The sequence below is a fragment of the Lagopus muta genome, chromosome Z (genome assembly GCF_023343835.1).
Source record: "Lagopus muta isolate bLagMut1 chromosome Z, bLagMut1 primary, whole genome shotgun sequence".
NCBI lineage: Eukaryota > Metazoa > Chordata > Aves > Galliformes > Phasianidae > Lagopus > Lagopus muta.
This window is the reverse complement of record NC_064472.1, coordinates 11,304,097-11,327,630: the sequence shown is the minus strand read 5'-3', so window position 1 is coordinate 11,327,630 and position 23,534 is coordinate 11,304,097. Positions and strand designations below refer to the sequence as shown.

General features: G+C 40.2%; 1 protein-coding gene across 1 annotated transcript; it reads left to right on the top strand.

The window, feature by feature from the left end:
* Window positions 1-246: 246 nt before the first annotated feature.
* On the top strand, window positions 247-22,465 carry AMACR (alpha-methylacyl-CoA racemase). The gene is made up of 5 exons (XM_048931994.1): window positions 247-581; window positions 6,309-6,452; window positions 8,560-8,720; window positions 13,744-13,930; window positions 21,412-22,465. Exons 1-5 carry the CDS (start codon window positions 332-334, stop codon window positions 21,819-21,821), a joined length of 1,152 nt encoding a protein of 383 aa, XP_048787951.1. The 5' UTR covers window positions 247-331; the 3' UTR covers window positions 21,822-22,465.
* Window positions 22,466-23,534: the final 1,069 nt, after the last annotated feature.

Below are 23,534 nucleotides of genomic sequence, written 5' to 3'. Positions count from 1 at the left end.
AGCTTCACAAAGCAAGAAAAGGCGACTAGCGGGGCCCTGTAAAACACGACCCCGCAGTTCTTCTGTAAACTGTTGATTTTCACATTCCTCGCTGTCCGCCTGACCCTCATCCAGAAGGGAAAGCACATCGTAGAGCCTCAGCCTCACCAAAAGCCAACGGCGCGAGCAGGAAACCCGCCGCTCGCCAGACATCCGCACCCAGGGCGGAACACGGGACCGATCCAAACGGCCCGAGGGGCGGCACGCCCCGCTCCCCCCCGGGGCCCGTCAGCGCCCGCTGCGGCCGCTCGAGGATCGATGGTCTCGGCGCTCGGCAGGCAGCGGCCGCGCAATGGCGCTGAGCGGGCTGCGGGTGTTGGAGCTGGCGGGTTTGGCGCCGGCGCCGCTGTGCGGCATGATCCTCGCCGACTTCGGGGCCCGCGTGGTGCGGGTGGACCGGGCACCCCGCTCCGCCGTGGCCACCGACGTGCAGGGCCGCGGCAAGCGCTCCTTGGCGCTCGACCTCAAGCGGCCCCCGGGCGCGGCGGCTCTGAGGCGGCTGTGCGGCGGGGCGGACGTGCTGATCGAGCCCTTTCGCCACGGTGAGGCGGCGGCGGAGCCCCGGTTTAGGAATTGGGGCTGCGCTGCGGAGAGCTGCGCTCGGGGCGGCTCCACGGCGGCGGCTCCGCGAGAGGGAGAGGGCGCGTGCGGTGCTGAAGGGGATCCCTCAGTTTGTGGCCCTTTTGATGTAGGGGGAATGGGAAGGGAAAACAGCTTCTGGGAGTTTATTTCCCTCGGCCGGGTAGGACAGACGGGGATTTGTGGAATCCATCCGACCAGCTGCACCAAAGGGAGAAACCGTGCTGTGCCAGGCCGTGCCCCACACTGCCTGGGGCAGGCTGAGCATGTGGTGCTGGGCACCGGCCGTACGTCTGACAAGGCGTGTGTGAGCGTGGGTTGCGGTCCCGCGGAGTCTGTCGGCCCTGCTTACACTTGCGAGGTTACCTTAGTAGGTAGTCCTGGAGCTTGTGATTCCTCTGCAGGCAGCAGTTGTGTGTGAGATGCTTTATTCATTCATAAATCATGTTTTTAACTTCAAGGATTTCTAGTTCCGAGGGATGGAACTTCTTCCCTACAAGGACAGAATGAGGGAGATGGGGCTGTTCATCCAGGGGGAGAGACGGCTCTGAGGTGTCCTGGTAGCAGCCTTACAGTATGTAAATAACGGCTGTAAGAAAGACAAGGACAGAGACTTCAGCAGGGTCTATTGTGATAGGACGAGGAAATGGCTTCAAACTAGGAAGGGAAATTTAGATGGGATTTACAGAAGAAGTTCTTCACAGTAAGGGTGGTGAGGCACTGGAACAAGTTTCCCAAACAGGCTGTGGACACCCCATTGCTGGAGACATTGAAGGTGAGACTGGAGCAATCTCTGAGCACCCTGATCTAGCTGCAAAGGTCCGCATTCATTGCAGGAGAGATAGGCTATGTGACCTTTAAGAATCTCTTTCAACTCAAATGGTTCTGTGATTCTATGATTATCTGGAAATGCAGGCAAATCTTTAACTAGACAGTAAGGTTCATGGCCTAAAACTACAAAAGGTAAATGTGTGATCCAGCATAAATTTAATGTGAACCAATGAGATGAGAAGGGATCTAAGTGGAAGGAGAGTTTCTTTAAGCATACATGTACTTTGACCTTCAGACAGTGATCTTGTGGCTCAGTGTTGTTAAACACCCCATCCTCACTGGTATCTGAAAATCTTGCTCATACAATAGCAAGAGATTCAGCAGAAAGTAGCTTTTGACTTTGTGTATTCTGAGCCAATACTGTATCTTTCATGTCAAATAAGTGAATTTATGGAGGGAGTATATTTGGTTCTGTCAGTAACTCTTTCTACTGAAAGTTTTTATACAAGCCAGTCCTGAAGCTCTTGTGAACCTTCTTGACAACGGTTCCTATTTTAAGCTATGAATCCTAAAAACTTTTGTCTTTAGGAAGACTGAAATTTTTTTTTATTTCCTCTTGGTAATTAGATGGACCTTGCTTTTCAGAGTAGGTGTGAGTAGAACTGTGGTACCAAATATCACCTGTTTCTCCGTAAATTAAATATTTTCAGTCCCCAGTAATACAAGAGAAGTAGGCCTGAAGGAATTTGAAGATGTGATAATTCTATGAACAATTTGAAACAAGTTGCAATAATAGGCTCTGGAGTGGAACAGACATATTAGTTATGTCAGTACTGGGACCTGTCCTGTTTAATGTGTTTATTGATGACCTGAACGAGGAGATTGAGTGGACCCTCAGTAAGTTTGTGGATGATACCAAGCTTGGAGGAAGTATCAATCTGCCTGGGGGAAGGAAGGTGCTACAGAGGGATCTGGAAAGGCTGCATCACTGGGCTGAGGCCCATAAAGATGAAGTTCACAGAATTCCACAGAATTTTATGGAAGGGACCTTTAAGGGTCATCTAATCCAAATCCCATGCAATGAACAGGGACATGCACAGCTCAATTAGGTTGCTCAGGGCGTGATACAGTTTCTCTTGAAAGTTTCCAGGGACAGGGCTTCAGCCACAGGTTGTTCTGGGCAACCTGTTCCAGAGCCTCACCACCCTCACTATAAAAGATTTTCTGCTTATATCCAACCCTCAATCTACCCTCTTCAAGATTGAAGCCGTTTCCATTGTTCTATCACCACAGACCCTGCAAAAGAGTCTGTCCCTTTCTTGTAGCTTCTCTTCAGATACTGAAAGGCTCACCTCAGAGCCCTCTCTTCTCCAGGCTGAACAGCCCCAGCTCTTTCAGCCTGTAGTTGCTGAAGTGGTGTTCCATTCCTTGGATTGTTCTTGTGGCCCTCGTCTGGATGCACTCCAACAGGTCTTTGTCTCCCCTGTACTGAGGACTCCACATCCCAGTGCAGTACTTCAGGTGAGGCCTCACCAGCACAGAGTAGACGGGCAGGATCACCTCCCTTGCCCTGCTGGCCAAACTTCTTTTGATGCAGCCCAGGATACAATTGGCTTTCTGGGCTTCAAGGGCACAGTTTCCCATCCATCATTACCCTAGGTCTTTTTAGGAGGACTGCTCCTTTCATCCCCCAGCTTTTATTGGTAATGAAGATTGCCCTGACCCAGGTGCAAGATTTGTTGAACCTCATGAGTTTCACCCGAGCACACTGCTGAAGCCTGTCTAGATCTACCTGGATGGCATTCTGTCCCTCTGGTGTGTTGCCCGCACCACACAGCTTGGTGTCATCAGCAGACTTGCTGAGGGTGCGCTCAACTGCACTGTCCATTTTTTCTTCATTGAAGAAGATATTAAAGAGTATAGATTCCAGTACTTACTTCTGGGGACCCCACTTGTCACTGATCTCCATCCAGATGGAGCCATTGACCACCACTCTCTAGACTCAATCCTGCAGCCAGTTCTTCATTCATCGAACAGTCCACCCATCAAATCCATCTCTCTCCAATTTGGAGAGAAGGATGCTGTGGGATAGCTTTTCAAAGGCTTACTAAAGTCCAAATAGATGATATCAGTGGCTTTTTCCTTGACCATTGATGCAGTGACACCATCATAAAATGCCACTAAGGTTGGTCAAAGGGGATTTGCCCTTGGTGAAGCCATGCTGGTTCTTCCCTGTCACCTCACAGCCCTCCATGTGCCTTAACATAGCTTCCAGGAGGATCTCCTCCATGATCTTTCCTGACACAGAGGTGAAACTGACAAGTTGGCAGTTCCTGGGGTCACCCTTTTTACCCATTTTAAAAATGGGTGTGACGTTGCCTTTTGTTCAGTCACCAGGGACATCACCTGATTGCCATGACTTTTGAAATGTCACTGAGAGTGGCTTGGTGACTACATCAGCTCATCCCCTCAGGACTTGTGGATGCATCTCATTGGAACCCACAGACTTGTGGATATTCAAGTTCCTCAGGTGCTCAAAGACCTGATCTTCGCTTACAGTGGGAAGGATATTCCCTGTATTACCTGATCTCCCACTACCTAGCCAAACATTGGAGGGCTGTGTGGCAAGCAGTTATCAGAGAAGATGGAAGCGAATAATTTCCTCAGCCTTCTCCTTGTTGCTGTTTTACCAGCTTACTGGTGTCACTCACTAGGGGAGTACACCCTTGTGGACTTTCGTTTTATGGCTGAGGTACCTGAAGAAGCCTTTCTTGCTCTTTTTGGCATCCCTTGACAAGGTCAGTTCAAGCTAGGCCTTGGCTTTCCTGACCCTATCCCTATGTAGCCCATCTTTTGACCACAAACTCATTGCCAAGTAAGCCATTTTGTTGTCCAGAAAACCAAAGCTCTTCAGCAGCAGTGGCCACAAAGCCAGCTATTTAAAGATCAGATCCTTTGATTTGTTTCCATATCCTTAGCCAACACAGGAGGCAAAGAGGAGATGATGATCGATGCATTGAATTCCTTTAGCTGTTGTCTCAAGGCCCTGAAGCACTTGACCCATGTATAGCTGCTTCATCTCTCCCTGTATGGAAAAGCATATGGGGTTATGGCCTTGACAGCTGTACCAGGCTAGGTAGTTTCCTGGTGACATCTTGACTCCCAGCAGACTTCTCTAAGAACATGGTCTGCTCATCATGTTGGACATCAGTTCCTTGGAGGCAGGAATCACATACAACTAATACCCATCTCTTTTTCTTCAACATGATTCAATAAGACCAAGTGCCTGGTCCTGCACTTTGGCCACAAAAACACCAGAGATTGCTACAGGCTTGGAGCGGAGTGTCTGGATGACAGTGTGGAGGACATGGACCTGGGGGTGCTTACTGATGTTCAAATAAACATGAGCCAGCAGTGTGCCCTACTGTCCACAAAGGTCAATGGCATCCTATCTTGTATCAAAAATAGTGTAGCCAGCAGGAGCAGGGAGATGAATGTCCCCCAGTACTCAGCTCTGGTGAGGCTGCACCTCAGGTATTGTGTTCAGTTTGGGGCTTCTCACTACAAGACAGTTGTAGAGGCCTTGAAGTGTGTCCAGAAGAGGGCAGTGAAGTTCGTGAGAATCTGAAGCACAAGTCTTAAGAGGGAACTGGGCCTGAGGGAACTGGGATTGTTTAGTCTGAAAGAAACTCGAGGTAGACTTTATCACTCTCTACAGCCACCTGAAGGGAGGTTATGGTGAGGTGAGGTTTGGCCTCTTCTTCCACATGACAAGCAGTAGGGCTAGAGGGAGTGGCCAGAAGTTGGGCCATGGCAGGTTCGGGTTGGATAGTGGGAAGAATTTCTTCTCAGAGAGTGGTCAGATGCTGGAAGAGGCTGACCAGAGCGGTAGTTAGTCACCGTCCCTGAAGGTGTTCATGAAACATCTAGATGTTGTACTGAAGGACGTGGTTTAGTGGGAAATATTGGTGGTACGTGTGTGGTTGGACTGGATGATCTTGGTGGTCTTTTCCAACCTTGATGATTCTGTGATTCTATGGGGAGTCAATCCCTCCTCTCCAAACGGACTCTGCCTGCAATCCCAGTACAGATAATGGTTTATAGTCTGAACAGAAGGCACTGAGCCAATAATGATCTGTATTTATTTGCAACTTGAATCTGCTTCTTTTAAATCTGTTATTTTAGAATTCAAGATAAAAAATTTGGGCTTGATTACTGTAAACCCATGCTGATCAAGCCTGTATTTCATTGATTTCTAAAAATTCCTTTTTCTCTACATTAGAAAACAACACATTTTCTTTTGTGTAATTATTGCAAATAAATTGTGGAATATATAGTGGCATGGTCCATTTGCATTCGTGAGTTAAAAGATACAGTGTTGTACTGAGAGACTAATATGATGAGGAGAATGAGCCTGGTCTAGTGGTCGGCAACCCTGCCCGTAGCATGGTGGTTGAAACTAGATGATCTTAGAGGTCCTTTTTAAACCAGGCCATTCTATGATTCTGTGATATATTCCAGTGAAAAATGGAAGCAATTTCATATCATTTAAATGTGGAAACTATAAGAGTAAACTCTTTCCTGGGGTGAATTGTTTTAAAGTTATGCCTGCTTTTTGTGGCTTTCTACTATAGAGCAGAGCAAGCTCTTGGCCTGCTTTTGGAAAACAAAACAGAAAGCAGAAGAATAAGAAATGACCCTAAACCTTAATTTTCACTTAATTGGCTTGCATTCAAAATGTATGCAGTTTGCTGGTAATTTGTCACATTCTGACTGTTAATGTTTTAATATGAACAGTGATTTAGAATGTGTTATTTCAGAAATGGCAGTTCATTTCTGTTGTTTTATGAGTAAACCTTGAATCATCTATATGATTAAACATAAATGTGAATTAGGATTCTGTGCTTTGTCTCATTAAGGTGTCATGGAAAAACTTGGTCTTGGTCCAGAGGTCCTTCTGCATGAGAATCCCAGACTCATCTATGCTAGACTCACTGGATTTGGTCAGACAGGAAAATATGCCAAGTCTGCAGGTCACGACATCAATTACGTGGCTTTATCAGGTAGGCTGTAAAATTTTCTGTTGAATGAAATGTTATTTTTCTCCTAAGTCAAGACTCAAGCATTCACTGAGAAGTTCTTTGCACGTAGCTCAGATAACCTCACATGCAGTCTGATGAGACCACTGACCTGGTCTAAAGCATACCTGTCAATGAAAGGAGGGTTTCTTTCTCCTTCTGCTGCTCCCTGCTCATTTCTCCAGTCAGCTCTGATGCTTGCTTAACCCCTGTGGAAACTCACTCAGGTCCTTAGCAAGTCAAAAACTAACCAGGAAAAAAGAGGATGTTTTTCTGGCAGGAAATTGAGATGAAGCAGTTCATTAAGAGGTCTGACAGACATAAAATGCTTGTATGAGAAAGAATGAAATGTTGTTGGGACTGGACAGTTCTTTTTGGCAGCAACAGTGAGCTGTTAAGCTTGACCAGCATGACTCCTTAGACTGTACAGTTTTTTCCTTCCTTTGTGCTATTTATTGGAATAAGACTTTTTCTTTATAGAAAGGATGGACGTTTTTACGCATTTTTGTCTTTCTTTCTTTAGGAGCTTTTCTCCTAGAAAATCTGATTGTAATCCCCAAAGTTCTGTGGATAATATTGTGTATATTTGTGAGCATCTGCTTTAAAGTAAAGGAAAACTAAACAGCCTAAGCTATGTGAGCATGTTTTGCTTTTCTTCTCTAAGTGTCTGTATTGATACCAAGTGAGAAGAAAGGAACTTTAAAATAACCTGGTTTTGTCTGTAGTGCTGTTTTCTTACAGTATTGTGTTGTGGACAGAATGCTGATTTCAAGTATCACAGTTCTGCAGGTATGCAGCATTAAACAACAAAATTACCCAACTCTGATGATAGCAATCAGTGCACCTTCAGTGCTGTCAGGCATGGCCTCATTTACTGCTGTTCTCATTACTTCTGATTCTGCTGCTTCTCCAACTGTATGCGAGAGGAGAGAAATTGGGCCAAAAAATTCTTGGTTTCTGCCAGCTTGAAGGAAACAAGACAAAGTATTTTAAAGATATCTGTCCTCAAAAATGAGATATTACATTATGGGTAATTTCCCGATGAACTCTGGTTTTCTTTGAATAAATATGTTAATGTGATGGTGAATGAGAATCCTAAGATTGTTAAAATAGATTTCAGTTGGTGATGTGGCTTTACATTTGCATTACAAGCTTTGCAGAATTATTTGTACAGTGCACTGTGTTGTCTGTACTCAGGAAGTGAGTTGGAGCATTAGCTAACTAAATAGTGCCTCAGAATCACGCAGTTTTCAGGAGATTTTGACGATGTATATTGTGAGTCTCAGGCTTAGGTTAAAGGCTTAGGACAGACATGACCATATGCATAGTTTTATTTACCCAAAGGAAGCTAAGAATGAAGTGACAGTAAGAAGGCTGTTCAGAAAAATGCTGACAGATTCAGAGCTGTGACTGAGGTAAATTTAGCTACCCTTTACTCTGTCCTCTTTCATCTTCTGCATAGTTTCTGGCATAAACATAGGCTCCTAGTGTCTGTTGCATGCAATCAGAGGTTACCTTTGTATGTCATTCATCCATTCCTCTGATACACAGCCTGTTTTTCAAGGATGGTTCAAGTGAGAGGATAGAATTGAGGATGTCAGCGTGAAATCCTTCGTTAGTACTGTTAATTTGTAGGTTATGTGCACTGAAGATTGTAAATCTGCATTTTTACTTTAAAAACTTCAAACGAGGAAAATTCACCGTTGTTGCTCTGAGGAATGTTCGTAACCCCTACTGAATTTTTAATGGGAGTTCTATCCATGCAGAAGTATTAATATGGAACTATTGTACAGAAGTTAATTTTCTGTGAAATGTACTTATGTAGCCAAATGATCAGTGATTTTTCTACGAAATTCTAACTTCTTTATTAATTTATATTTAGATACGTCTTTATTGATGTGATTTCAGGTATGCTGTTACTTTGTGAATGACAGAGTAACTATTTGCTAAAATGTGGCAGGAGGTGAATCAGAAAGCCATTGAGAGAAGTTTGCTTTGGCCTGATTTTGCCTGCATAAATTGAAAAGAATGAAACTTGACTTACAAACATCAGTGTTAATGCGTATGTTTGCTTTGTTTACTCTGCTTTCAGGTGTGCTGTCAAAGCTGGGTAGAAAAGGTGAAAATCCATATGCACCTTTAAATCTTCTAGCTGATTTTGCTGGTGGAGGTGTGTTATGTGCACTGGGCATTATTATAGCCCTTTATGAACGTACCATATCTGGCAAAGGGCAGGTTGTTGATGCAAGTATGGTAAGTCTTGTCTTGGGAAAGGGGTGGAAATGTGGTTGAATTTGTTTTTCAGGACTTTTTTTTTTATTTTTTCCCCACTCTAAATCTCTTAAAAGGAGGAAGTTGGAGCTACTGGCTAACTTTAAAATTGAGAACTTGGAGTGGGAAAGTAAATAACCTCATAAAACAGCTATTTTTTCTACCTGTAGGCAGATTTCACAGGTCACTGTTACCATGACATCCTTTCAACATGGCAGACATACTGAAGCTCTTCTCCAGTGCCTTTCCCTATTTTTCTTCTGCCAGTCTAACTTCTTCAAAAACTGTTAGCTGTGTACATTTGGTGAATAAATTTGATATTTAGAAATAGGGTATGCAATAAACAATACATTACAGCAAAAATAATGATCCTAATACAATATTTGCATTAGTTTTGTCCTAGACAAAACTGCTTGTCAATTAGAGGTGGATCATGTCTTATGAGAAGCACTGTTCCCTAGAAAAATTACGCAGCCATGGATCATTGCCAAGAAATTAATTTCAAACGCTTTGCATTAATGTGCTGTAAAATAAAGGATAATTCTTTTGTTGCTTAATAATTAATATTGCAGAATTTTTAATCACAGAATCATAGGATGGCTTGGGTTGGAAGTGAGCTCGAGGATCATCAAGCTCCAACCCCAGTACAGGGCCACCCATTTACACATACAGAATTAATATATGTTCACATTTATTCTTGAAACCTTTCAAGTGTGCTGTCTCCCCCCCTCCTCACCTCTCCTCTCTTCTCTCTTTCACTTTCCTCCTCTCTGAATTTGTGTGTGGGCTTGTTCTTTTTCTAATTATTTTTAAAGTGTTTTTTGCATTCAGGTGAATGATGGGCAAAGGATTGGGTTTAGTAAATTCACAGAGGATGTGGATGTGGGAAGAGCTGCAAGCATGTTGGATGACAGGATTAGAATTGAAACTGACCTTTACAAATCAGAGAGATGACCTGAAAAGAATTGGCTGAAATTCATTGAGACCTTTGCTCTGTAATTTTCTGAAACAGAAACAATTAGTTGCACAAATGTGATATGAGAACAATAGTCTGAAGTATCATCCTGGAGGTTTATAGTAGTCACAAGCTGAACATGAGTCAACAATGTAATATTGTTGTAAAACACATACACACTGTATTGGGATGTATAAACAGGAAATAGAGCCGGCAAGGTTTCTTAAGTGATTCTTCCAATCTGGTCAGTATTTCTAAAGCCTCAGAAAAATACTTTTTCTGACACTGGACATTGTCCTTCAGAAAAAAAAGGTCCCATTAAAGGAGATCTAATGAACATAACAGAAATTATTATAAGTGTAAAAAACGTGGCCTACAAAGGAAAATTGAGAAGATTTGCATCTTTGAAAACATATGGCAAGTCTTCGAATACTTAAAACACTTCTTGTAGTTTGAACCATAGAATGGTTCAATTGGAAGGGACCTTAAGAGATAATTTAGCTCAACTATTTGAAGTATTAATTCATCTTCACTACTCACAGAAACACAGAGTTGTAGGGGCTGGAAGGGACCTTTAGAGATTATTGAATCCAACCCCCTTGCAAAGCATGCTTCCTATAGCAGGCTGCACAGGTAGGCGTCTAGGTGGGTATTGAGTATCTCGAGAGAAGGAGAATCCACAACCCTCCTAGGTAGCCAATTCCAGTGCTCTGCCATCCCTACTGTGAAGAAGTTCCTTCACATATTGCTGCAGAATTTCCTATGCTCTAGTTTTCAGCTGTTACAGAATCACAGAATCCCATAAAAAAAAAAATCCCATGGCCAGGACTGGAGAGACCTCAAGGATCATGAATCTCCAACCCCCCCGGCCACATGCAGGGCCACCAACCTCCACATTTAATACTACACCAGGCTGCCCAGGGCCCCATCCAACCTGGCCTTGAACACCTCCAGGGACGGGGCATCCACAGCCTCTCTGGGCAGCCTGTTCCAGCACCTCACCACTCTCTCTGTAAAGAACTTCCCTCTGACTTCCAACCTCAATCTTTCCTCCCTCAACTTAAAACCATTTCCCCTTGTCCTGCTGTTATCTACCCTTTCAAAGAGTTGATTCCCCTCCTGTTTGTAGGCTCCCTTTAGATACTGAAAGGCTGCAATGAGGTCACCCCGCAGCCTCTTTTCTCCAGACTGAACAAGCCCAGCTCCCTCAGCCTGTCTTCATAGGGGAGGTGCTCCAGTCCCCTGATCATTTTTGTGGCTCTCCTCTGGACCCTCTCCAACAGCTCCTTGTCTTTCTTGTACTGGGGGCTCCAGACCTGGATGCAGTACTCCAGATGGAGCCTTGTCCTGTCCCCACAGACTGCTGAGAAGAGGTTACGCATGTACCTTTGACTCCCACATTTAAGATATTTATAAACATTGATAAGATCTCCTCTTTTCTCAAAGCTGAACAGATGTAGGTTGCTCTGCCTTTCCTGATAAGAGAGGAACTTTAAGTTACTAAAAATGTGAAAGTATTTGTATAAGATCCTAAAAAATAAAATATTTTAAGTTACTAAAAAAAATTATGTGAGTCTAGTCAGTGCAAGTCCACTAATGTCCTTATAAGATCTCTGGCTCATTGGGAATGAAATGTGGGATATTTTTTGGTTGTAGGAACATATGTCAGATGCTTACCTCAGACGAATTAAGTAACTGGTCTGGACAGCTTCATGTATTGTCTCTTCTCATTGACTCTACTAGAGTCAATGAGGATCATAGGTTTCAGTACAGTGGGCACGATAGTTCCCACATGCTGAGTAGGATGTAGGGTGGATGCCACGAATCAGTATGATAGGCACAGTGATGCTTCTGCACTCCCACACTTGTGAGTTAGGACAACACTTTGGATTCACTTGAAATTTAGACAGAGAGTCTACAGCTGTTGGTAGGCAGCTGATCAAGCATGACTCACTGCCTGTGGAAAGACAGCCACAGGAAAAGATGGTGATAATGATCACTTGCATAATAGTCCCATGGCAAGAGCATTTAGCTGTCTGACAGAAGGCTGGAGTCCCAGGTCTCTCTCATCCTGGAGATGTTCAAAAGTAAAACTCCCACATCCTAGAAGAGCTCCTCAGTCACGAGGATAGAAGTTAGATTGGTGTGGGTTTATTCTCAGTTTTGTTTGAACTGTTTCATTCTGCCGAGGGAACAGAGGACTCATGGAACTAACAGAGGTCATCCAGGGGAATTGTGCCTCTGGATTCTCATCCCTCCTTCAGAAGCTGTTAATGCTCTTAGCATTAGGATATCGTTAAATGAAATGCCTAATGATTATGATAATCACTGTATGGTTAGGCTAAAGTGAAGTCTTGCCATGTTGTCCTTTTCATGTTTTAAAAGAAAGTGACCACATTAATGTATGTATGTGGTGTAATTTGAGCATGCCTTTGTAGATTTGTTGAGGATACGAGACACTTTGGTCTGAAGTGCAGCCGACTTAATGAAGAAGCTGGCTGCCCAGTGACCCAGGTAGGGGTATTTTGAAATCCATGTATCAGACCAAAATAGTAGTGCTATTTTTTGTGTCCCCAGGGCAGATAATACATTGGATAGATATCGTCAGTAGTTCTGACAAATTTTTGGAATCAAAATCTAACTTGTAGTTAGAGCTTAGTCTGGAATTAGCCCTTACTTGCAGTGTTTTTTGTGTAATTCTTTGTTAAAATGAGCAGTGCAAGATTTAAGTGGCAGGAAATTGAGAAAGAGGTCAAGCAGTACGTATTAAATGGAAATGCCTTCATGACTGCATATTTCAAAGATTTTCATACTTTAAATTCTTGTTTTAAATGGTAGAAATTAATATAAATGAAAAATTAGTAGCTTTTTATTGTGATGCATACACTGTGAAAATAGGACGTCATCTAATTTTAATCATGATGTTTACACAATCCTTATTAGCACACAGCTTGAGGGATCTTGTATCAATCCCGTTGACATTTCTATGTTTTGAGACTATACAGCATTTCTCTTTACAGTCACATATAATGCTCATATAACAGATGTATGTACATTATGCATTATTACATGCTTATTGTTTATTATATACATATATTAGATATGTATTATACATTACATACATATATATTACATATTATATATAATGTGTAACAAATATACATAGAATACTGGTGAGAACATCTTACAAAAAAATAAAATTACATCTTACAAAATTACCAACCTGTAATAAAACAAAATTAATGCTATTTTGCCTTTCAAGCTCCTAGTATTACTACAGAGATATGAGTGTTGACTAGATAATTACACAGCTCAGGTTTTTCACTTTTCCATTGGAATGTTTCTGGTCATGTCCTATTACTGTCATATCTTCTCTTACAATTTTTCTAGTGCACTCAGAAGAAATTAGACCCTGTTGGTGAGCGAAACTGTAGAGTATGGTTTGCTTGGAAAGACGGGAACAAGTAATTACATAAAAGCCGAACAACTTGAATTTTCAACTAGTTGTGCTTTGCACAACCAAAATTTTGAGGAGAAATCTGAAACAGAATTAGCCATGTTTTTAGTGCTATATTCATGAGACACTTGCCTATTCAAAGGTTACCCTGGTATGTGGCTGTACTTCTCGGTGACAAGAGTGGGAGAATGTATTTTTTAACTTAGGGATCCAGATGAGCTTTTCGGTTTACATGTTGTAGTAAAATTTTAACCTTCAATTTCCTTTTAGTTGTAAAAATAGCAGTATAGTCAGTACATTCAAGAAAATACAGTGTTCAGAATTGTATGTTTTTATATATTTTGTATGGTTTTATATGCATAAATATATATGCATGAAGATAAAAATACAGAAAAACTGATACTTAAAGGATTGATGCTTACTGGTATAGGTATCTTGATTTCTAGAGGTAGAACGCTTGATGGTATGCAGTGTTCTACAGAGGCAAGAAGTTTATTCTTTCAACGAAAATTACTTATTGTTCTCTCTTAGTGGATATAAAATTGCTAAAGATTTACTGAAGCTGTTGTTTTGTTTTTCTGTGCATCTTTAAGGTAGAAGGAATAGCATACATAAGTTCTTTTCTGTGGAAATCACAAAATTTGGGACTCTGGAATAGACCGCGAGGTGAGAACCTACTAGACAGTGGTGCACCATTTTATGAAACCTACAAGACCTCTGACGGAAAGTTCATGGCTGTTGGTGCAATTGAGCCTCAATTCTATGACCAGTTAATAAAGGGTGAGTAGCCTGGAACAGTTTTTTCTCATCAGCAATGCATTATTGAATGACATGAAGTTAGTCCTGTTGATTTCTTTGTAAAAGCCAAACACTTCTTGAAACCAAATGGATAGTGTGGTAGCAGAAGATTTTCCTGCTCTCAGAATTGATTTGTTTGTATTTCATCCTTGTGTGTTACCCTCAGATACTACACTTAAGTGAGAAATTTTCTTCTGGGTTTACAGCATTGATCGTCCATGATGTGGCTTGGTTTAAGCACTAATGAACTATTTTTTGGAACCATTTTCTTCAATGGAAAGTGAATATGCTTTAAAAGAAGACTTAATTCTTTGACACTGCAAATAAGGTTGCAAGAAGTTTCCATTATTTCTGCTATAAAATTTTTAAAGAGGATTGAACTTATTTTAGAAGTAAATGCTTATTGAAAATAATTAAAGTAAACTGGGAAAATTTTATAAAAAACAAAATTTTATGAATTAATTTCTGTTGCAGAATTTGAGTGTTCTTTTTTTGTGTGTGTGTGTCCAGCTGTGGATGTGATTTCTGTATTTGACTGAAGAGTTTTGAAATAGGATTATAAAATTCATGTTTGATAAATTAGGATGAATCATGATATAAAACCTATATAAAACAATTAGAAAGTGTCTAGGGGAGTGTTATGAAGATGGTGAGGCTCTGGAGGGCAAGATGTGAGAGCTGAGGGCTCTGGGTAAGCCGAGGGGAGGCCTGATGGCGACAGCAGCTCCTTATGGAGCGGAGGGCAGCGCTGAGCTCTGCTCTGTGTGACAGCGACAGGGCCGAGGGAACGGCATGGAGCTGCGCCAGGGGAGGGCCGGGGGTGGGGAAAGGCTCTGCACCAGAGGGCGGTGGGCATGGAACAGCCTGCCCAGGGCAGCGGGCACGGCACTGAGCTGCTGCAGCTCACAGAGCTTTTGCAGAGTGCTCTGACACTGGGTTTGGATTCAGGTGGTGCTGTGTGGAGCCAGGAGTTGGACTCAGTGATCCACACGGTCCCTTCCAACTCAGGATATTCTGTAATTCTATGCAGAATCATTATTGCATGAGCTTAAAACATACAGTAATGTTTTAATTTCAGAAATTTATGGCATTAATTAAATTAAATCTTACTTCCCAAAATAATTTGATGTATGTTTTCTGTTTCTAGTGTTCTGAGTATGAAATACTTCGAAAGTTGTCAATCTAATTTTAATTTTGTTTAATGAGAAGGAGTACCAGCATACGATATAGCTAATGTGGATATTTTCAGACAGTGTTACGTGTACAGCTTTTTTGTACAGATGACTTAAACATGGTAAATCTTTGCTGAGTGAGGATGACAGTGCCTTATTCAGTGACTCTTCACTGATGATTCTGTCAGTTGTAGAGTTGGCACTTTCTCATAGGCAGTTACTGCCAGCTCTGCCCCAGTCTGTGCTAACAAGAGCATAGTCAGTTTTTTAGGAGTTTTTGAAAATCAAGAGTGCAGTTAAGACAAGATGACATGAAGGTTGTAAGATGAGACATGCCTGTGATGAGTGAGATCCCTAAATAGCTAAGGGCTGTTTATCAGAATTGTTGCATGTTGATATGTGAAATGCAAATGGCAGGCTTCTGAAGTAACTCACTGATTCGCTTAGCACTGTGTGGTGCACCCAGATGCCAGGTTTGGAAGATCCATGTTCCTGCCTGAAGATAGTTGTACACCTGTTTCTAGTTGACCTGAGAATACCGTGCATGTCTTTTAAGTTCAATTTGTGTGCTACTCTTTCTTGAAAGAGATTGTTGTTTATTTCATGCTGCAGTTCTTGGAAATGCTATTTTCATCCAACCTCTGCAATCTTTCTTCATGTGCAAGAAACAATTTGAGATGAAAAATAAGTGTAAAGCTATATTGAAGTAAAATTTAACCTCCTATTTTGGAAGTTACGAATCGGAATTCCAGTACATGTCTTTAGAGTCTAGGCCCATATTAAATACAAGGGAAAGAAAAAAGGAATAGATCTGCAGTACTCATGGCTACAGTGTTTTATTCTTCTCAGGAGGGTAAGTCGCAGGCATGGAATAGAACCCATAGTTGTTATTAAAGGAAGTAGATTCTGTAGTGGAGTCGAGTGTTGGTCTGTCACTTTTTCTCAGTGAACCTTTGCTGAGCACCCCAGCATCATGTGCTGATTTTTGTCCAGGATGAAGTCTTAGACTTTTCTGTCAGGAAGCCAGTCACGTGTTCTGCAAAAGTCGTTGTGATAGATGAATCTGGTGTTCACACAGTGTATCATGATCACTGTCTAATTTCTGTGTTAACTAGATATCTATTTATTGAGAAAACTGCTGAAATCTATTTTCCCCTTTGTGATTTTTCAGAAATTTGTAGCGTAAATTTGGAGCAGTAACTATAAATTCATCTGTCTGTGCTTTATTTTCATGCTTGAAAATAAATTCCATTTGCTTAAAATGTGTGTTTACTTAATTTTAATGGCTGAAGTTTCAGAAGTTATTTCAGCTATAAAATACTGTGTACTATAAAAGATGTGTACTTAGATGTAAGTTACAGAATCACAGAATGTCAGGGATTAGAATGGACCTCAAAAGATCACGTAGTCCAATCTCCCTGCTGGAGCAGGAACACCTAAGTCAGATTACACAGGAATGTGTCCAGGTGGGTTCTGAGTGTCTCCAGAGAAGGAAACCCCACAACCTCCCTGGACAACCTGTTCTGGTGATCTGTTACCATTACTGTGAAGGTGTTTTTTTCTCATATTAATATGGAATCACCTGTGTTCCAGCTTGCACCCATTGCCCTTTGTCCTAAGTATCTATGTTCTCAGGCTGAGATGTATAATCACAGTTGTGTGTGTTTCAGTCAGCTTCTTTAAAAAAATCAATGTTACAGACTGCAGTCTTTTAAGGACTGCTTTTTGCCTATCCGTTTTTTCTCATTTCTTGTCACTAGTTTTCTTTCTGTTTTCTGTAAAAGTGAGACTGAACTAATATTTTTTCACTACACTGTTTTTAAAATAAGTTGTCTTTCCTCATTGTATTTGTGAGCATATTATGATTTTTTTTATGCTTTCACATAGGAATAATTACCCCCTTCAGTAGCTCTGCTCGCAAGCTTTCTGAGGCAGTAATGTACTGAATTAGAACAGATGGTTTGTCTTATGGCTTTGGGAATTTTCTTCCTTTTTGAGATATCTGTTACAGCAACTCCGTTCGGAATTTAAGCTTTTGAATGTGACGGAATGAGAAGCAGCTTGTGAGAACTGTATTCCTCTTTCACAACCCAAGGAGCTTTGACTTAGGCTGAGTTGTCTGTTCAAGGTATTAACTTTCTGCTTTGAGGTAGCTTTAAAATAGTATGTTCCAGTTTCCATAATTTTATTTCATACTTAATTTTTTCCCTCTGTAATTCTGGTCAGTTCTGCTGGTGCTGTTCCAGATAAAATCTAAAGCCTCTTTATGTCTCTCTGTCCATACTCACAGAATAAGTTACTTTTACCATTCTTTTCTAATGAGAACACAAGAATAGAGGTTTTGTGAAAGTAATAGTTGGAGATTTAAGGATTGCAAAAGTGAGGGGAGAACATGGTTTCTGAAGGAGTTGTCACTGCCCTGAGAATTCTGTTGGCTTTTGCTTCACTTCAGTGTTTTCCTTAAGAATTAAGAACCCAGTACTGGAATTGAGTGCAGTTAATGAAATAGCGAGGAAAGTTCTTTCTTAAGGATCTTCAGGGGGAAACTTAGTAAGTCAAAGAAAATACATCTTGGTTTGAGAAAAATGTTGGCTTTTGTGGATTGTGTTCAGCAGGGAAAATTAAATTTTTTATCACAGATTTTTAAAATGTAAAAATAAATTGGTTATAAGAGAGACTGAAGCTGTATGAAATAGATATGGTAAATAATTGGTGTAATACCTTCAGTATCATGAGTTGAATTCTGACTTCACTGCAGACCTTTTCCTGTTCACAAGCATGCTTAATCTTTTTGCTGATATTATTATTACAAAAGTTAGCCAATGAATAACGAAAATATCTTTGCATTTTACAAGGAACCTGGTGTAACGTACATGTGCTATTTATATGAAGTCTCAGTATTTAGATAAAAAGAGTCAGAATGTCTTCCCGCTGACCTATAAACTGCAAGTTTCTTTGATGTTTAGCAGTATGAGCTTAGTTTTGCAGAGGCCAAGCTAAGAGAGGCATGTAGAACATGAGGTTCATATATCAGGTAAGAAGCATGAACTTTGCCCTGCCTGTGGCAGTGGAGCTAGAACTTGATCCTTGGGGTCCCTTCCAACCCAAGCCATTCCATGGTTCTATTATTCTATGAACTTCACTGTATAAAGTGAACTTTGTGTAAATTTACATTGATAGGAAAAGCAGAAACAGTCACAAGAAGTATGAAAATGTGTTTAATAAATGTTTTATGACATGAGCAACTTCTGTTTAAAAGGATGGAAAAAAATTTAGAAAGCACTTGAAAACATAGTTAAATCTTTTTGAAGGATTTCTCCAGAGCTCTCCATTTAGTGATGGTGACATACCATACACTGTTTCAAAAATCTATAAATGTTCTGAATTCAATGCAACATCGTTATTAAGAAACGCACTGAGTGCATGAACCTTATAGTTCACAATTAAATTGGAGCTAGTGGTCCTAATGGTTTCCTCATTACACTTTGGACAATTTTCCCACATAATTTGAGGTCTTGAGTTTGCTTTGTATGAGTTTATTTTAAAATTTCTGCAGAAATTGTGTTTCCAATTTGTTGCTTCAGTAAATAGTGTGCAGATAATGATTCAATAAAGCTGTGGCAATTATGAGAAAGCATTGCAAGGAGGCCTAATTCTTCTTTTTTTTTTTTTCAAAAACCATTATGTCAAAGCTGTACCAGGTAGGTTATTTGGCTTTTTAAACAAAAATCTTTAGATGAAAATCAAACAAGAAAAGCTTGGAAGCCAGTCTTGATTGCTCTACCAGATACTCTGTGTAAAGGATATTTTGCTTTTGATTATTTTGGGTGAAATGTGTCATTTCGCGGCATCCCAAACAATTCTGTGCTGTGTAATTGTTTCCTTGTTGACTCAGTTGTTCCTGCTGCAATTCTCTTCATCTGCACCACGAATGGTTAGCACAAGCTGGAAAATGAGAGGCTTTGGTGCTTAAGTGTTGTCAGTTCATACTATTTAAAGTTGAGGTCTTCAGTGGCCCTTGGAAAATGAGCGTGTAATATTAAATTCTAGGTTCTGCATATTGTTCTGTTTTACTAGAGGATGTGTGGTTAGATTCAGCCAACTTTCCATCTGGCACAGTCTCCAGACGTAATTGTGTAATGGGATAACGGTAGATCTTTATTCGTATTGGATGGAATGGTAGAATGAAAAGCAAAATCAGTCAGCATATTGATGCTAACCAGACAATGTTCCCAGTTGACCTAATTTTAGGCACTGGGACGGAGTCTCAGATAGTATACTGTTACTTAGATTTCCACCTGTTGTGGAAGGTAAACTTAAATCACCTCCTAGTTCTTAAGTAAACCGTCTCACACTGTTCATTCTCAGTTAAATGATAAACTCCGTTTTGTAAGGATCATTAGGTTCAATTTAATTATGGATACTTAACCACTGTGAGTACTTAATCCTTTTATGTGAGTAGCTATCCCATTATGATATGAATGGCTAGGAATAATATTAGTGATCTAAGGTGCATGTGACCTTGTGACTTGATAAGGACAAAGGCTTATCATGTAATAGTAGATAATGGAGTATTCTTGGGAATCTGTAATTTGATGGGAACATTATTATTCTGCCTTTGGCTGTCTTGATTTTCTTCTAAATGTGAACTACTATATTTCTGCATCTGGACATTAGCAATTTTCTGTGCTATATTTTGCAGTATCAAAGTAAGATTTAGAAGCATGTGTTCATTTTAAAATTACTGTTTAAGAATCTTGCGAGCAGCACCATTTCATATTAGCTTTGTAATTTGGAGGCAACCGAGAGGCCCACGAAATGCATGTGGTGGAGATTCTGAGGAATGAGAAAGAAGGTGTTTTCTTTTCTTCTCTTTTATGTTCCTCTTAGCTGCATTTCCACTCCTTTCAGTGATAACAAAGATGTAGAAATAGTGCAAGATACAGAAATGTTGCTGTTTTCTTTTTTTTTTTTCCTATCTGCAGCTGAAGATGGGAGTTCTGTGTAGATGCTACAGGCAAACAGCATCTGTTACATAAGCTTGTTAACAGTTGCACATCAGATCATTGTTCTGATAGTAGCTGTATCAAAAGATGAAAGGATGGCTTGAAACCAAAATTTTGCAGAGCTCCACATTTTCTCTGCCTTTTGCATAGAGCAGTTTTTTGTTTGTTTTAAAGCATGATGATATAATTGTTCTCAAGCCTTTCTTAATTTCTGAGATTAACTTCTGTCCTGTATGCGATTTCTGCATTTTGTCTGCTTCATTGAAGCTGTTAAATTTCAGCATGTGATCATTTTGAGTAACCTTCTATGTACCAGTTCTGAATTCTGTTTGATGTAGACTGGAAATACAGGTTAATTATGTTTCTTGTTTCTTATTTCTTTTTTGCTTCTCATTAAGAAGAAATGTTAGCAATTCTTCCATCTCCTTCAAGTAGGAGTATGGAGTACAAAGAGCAGAATACGTGAGAACAGAAATAGAGATGGGAAATTGCTGCAAAAGAGAGATCTGAACCTCCACACTGAGAAAGAAAGTGATGCCTAGTTGGGAGAAGGGCTTAGGACCCCTTAGTTCAGAAATTTTTCAGTACAAAGCCTACATACCAAACTGTTGTGTCTCAGAAGGGCTGTGTGTATTGTATACCTAGGTAGCCCGTGTGGCTGACCTGGTAAGCTGGGTTCTTAAGCAGTTAGGGGGTGTAAGTTTAAGAGCAAAAGCAGAAGAATCTGAGCCTAGGAAGTGCTGGAGAGGTGAAAGCAGTGGATGCTGCTGGAGCCCATTTGGACTGAGTGGGTCTGAGAAGCGGATCAGTTAGCCTGTATCCACCCACAGCCAAGCTATATCGTTCGCATTGAGCCTGACCATATCCATCCTCACTGTCTTCTCAACTCTAGCATGGAAATACTCAATGATTTTGGACTCTTAACAGCTTCTGAGTCATGAGTACGTTGCTGCATCCCTCAACCCAGTCAGCAGAGTTTTGTGCTTCCTAGTAGATAGCACAGTATCTATTCCAGAAAATGTTTTCAGGACGAAGTGTTACCTCCGAAGTGTCTATAAAAAGGATGAACTTAGTTAAATACTGTTTGCTCTAATTGGAAATCATGTAACATTTTATTTTTCTGCTCCCTCACCTATGTCATCAGTATCCTAGTGATATTTTTTTCAGTTAGTATGACATGCTGCATTGGACTGTCTGCAAAATAATAGGATATTGATAGACGTACTTACGTAGGGGCAGCACTTTATTTTATCTAAGCTAAGTTGTTCTGCTTTTCTCCTTTCAGGTCTTGGGCTGGATTCAAGTAAACTTCCCAATCAGTTGAGTTTCTCTGATTGGCCTGAAATGAAGAAAAAGTTTGCATCCATCTTTGCACAGAAGACACAAAGTGAATGGTGCAGTATATTTGATGGATCTGATGCCTGTGTGACCCCCGTTCTATCCTTTGATGATGCTCCCTTACATCAGCATAACAAACAAAGGAGTTCTTTTATCAAAAATGATCAGGAAGAGATAAGTCCTAGACCTGCTCCTCTTCTTTCAAGGACCCCTGCTGTTCCATCATTTGAAAGAGATCCTTTTATAGGCGAGCACACAGAAGAGGTACTTCTAGAATATGGATTTACTCAGGAAGAGATTGCAAAACTTTATTCTGATAAAGTAATAGAATCCAACAAACTAAAAGCTAATTTATAACCTGATTATGCAAATCAGATGAACTTTGGGCTAATGCAGTAAGATTTAATGTATTGAATTACATGACAAATGAATATTTGTGTGCTGTTTCTTTTAAATGAATATTAATAATAATATATGAATGAATAATAAATGAAGTTTTAAATCTAATGGAGAATACTGGGAGTTCTGTATTTGTGTACCTGGATGGTTTGTTGTCTACAGCGACACCAAAAATGTGTTCTGAAGTTCTGTGCTGTTTGTCATAGTAAGCAGATGTAAGTTCTCAAAATATTTTTTTAAACTGTACATCCTGTGAAACTTTTGGTTCTTTTGACTCGTAGTTAAACTGTTCCTTTGTAATGTATGCCATAATTAATTGAAGGCAATTCTATTCTTAAAATACAGTTAAATGCTTACTAAGCAGTTGATTCTTTACTCATACATTAATGGGAATCTTATCATATTGGTTGATTTACCTTATCATACCAAAACAATGATCCAAGTAATGCTGTTTCCTTGTGTTGCTACAGAGTTATTATGATAAAGTAATTGTATTTAATATCCTGTCTATGTTTTCTTAATACAGTCTCCTGATTGTATTATGTTCAGCATCCCAGTTTGCCTAAAAATAATTTTGGAAATAAATTCCTCATTGTAAAATATCTGCCAAATATTGATATTTTACTTTCTTTCTGGAAAAATGAAAGGCATGGGTAGTTGCACAGGTTTTAAACAAAGGTTGTACTGTAGTGGTTGTTATTTCCTTCAAAATTAGTAATTTGAAACGTTCTTTTCTCCTTCAACACAAATTATATATATTTACAATAATTAGTTATATATGGATTTAAATATAATCCTCCTTAGTTCAGTGTGTGAAGAATTTTGACACAAAGGGTTGTTATTTTTAATAATTTTGGTCATTTTTTAATCTTGCTGAAGATAGGCTGGTTGCCTGTGAAGATTTCCGAAGCTGAGATACACTTTATTTTACATTTGTCATGGCAAAGTGTCTGCATTACTACTATACAAAAAGACTTTTTACATTCATTTTTATATTGCACAAACACCTGAATGGAAGCAGGAATTATCTAGTAGACATTGACAGATTAGTTAACAATTATTAAAAGCATTTTAAGTTTCCCATTTGTAATCAGTTTGATGAATTAGAATGTTATATACCATTGCATTACCACATCGTCATAGAATATCTTGAGTCAGAGTGGACACAGCGATCATCAAGTCCAATTCCTTGCTCCACACTAAGATCTGAGAATTTGCTTAGAGTCATATGCATCTGATTGTATTGGAGCAGAGTAAATATAGCCAAGCATGATCTTCAGCACACTTAGGTTCTGATCCAATATTTGGTGGTGTTACAAAAACTGCCATTAACTTTAGCTGCCTCAGTCAGGTGGCTCACCTGAAGCGGTGGGATTTTTGGTATGTTGCTGTAGATTTCTGTAAAAGCCTTCTGTTTGCTTTCCAAATATATGTGTGCCCAGTAAGGCTTCCAGAAAGAAAAAAAAACATTCAGTCATCACAATACACTTTGCTTTTCAGAAATGGACAGAATAGTCAGTTGTACTGAGAGTAGCACAGAACAGATACAAAAATATTCTCCAGATTTGACAGATTTCTATCAAGCTTTTTGTTTGCTGTTGACACTCTAGAACAACAGGTAGGTCTACTTCTTGAGTCTTGAAATCTTTCCTGGATGTTTGCCTTTTTATG

Coding starts and splice junctions, on each gene's coding strand:
- AMACR (XM_048931994.1), top strand. CDS start 332: ATGGCGCTGAGCGGGCTGCGGGTGTTGGAGCTGGCGGGTTTGGCGCCG. Junction 582..6,308: donor GATCGAGCCCTTTCGCCACG/GTGAGGCGGCGG, acceptor TGTCTCATTAAG/GTGTCATGGAAAAACTTGGT. Junction 6,453..8,559: donor CAATTACGTGGCTTTATCAG/GTAGGCTGTAAA, acceptor CTCTGCTTTCAG/GTGTGCTGTCAAAGCTGGGT.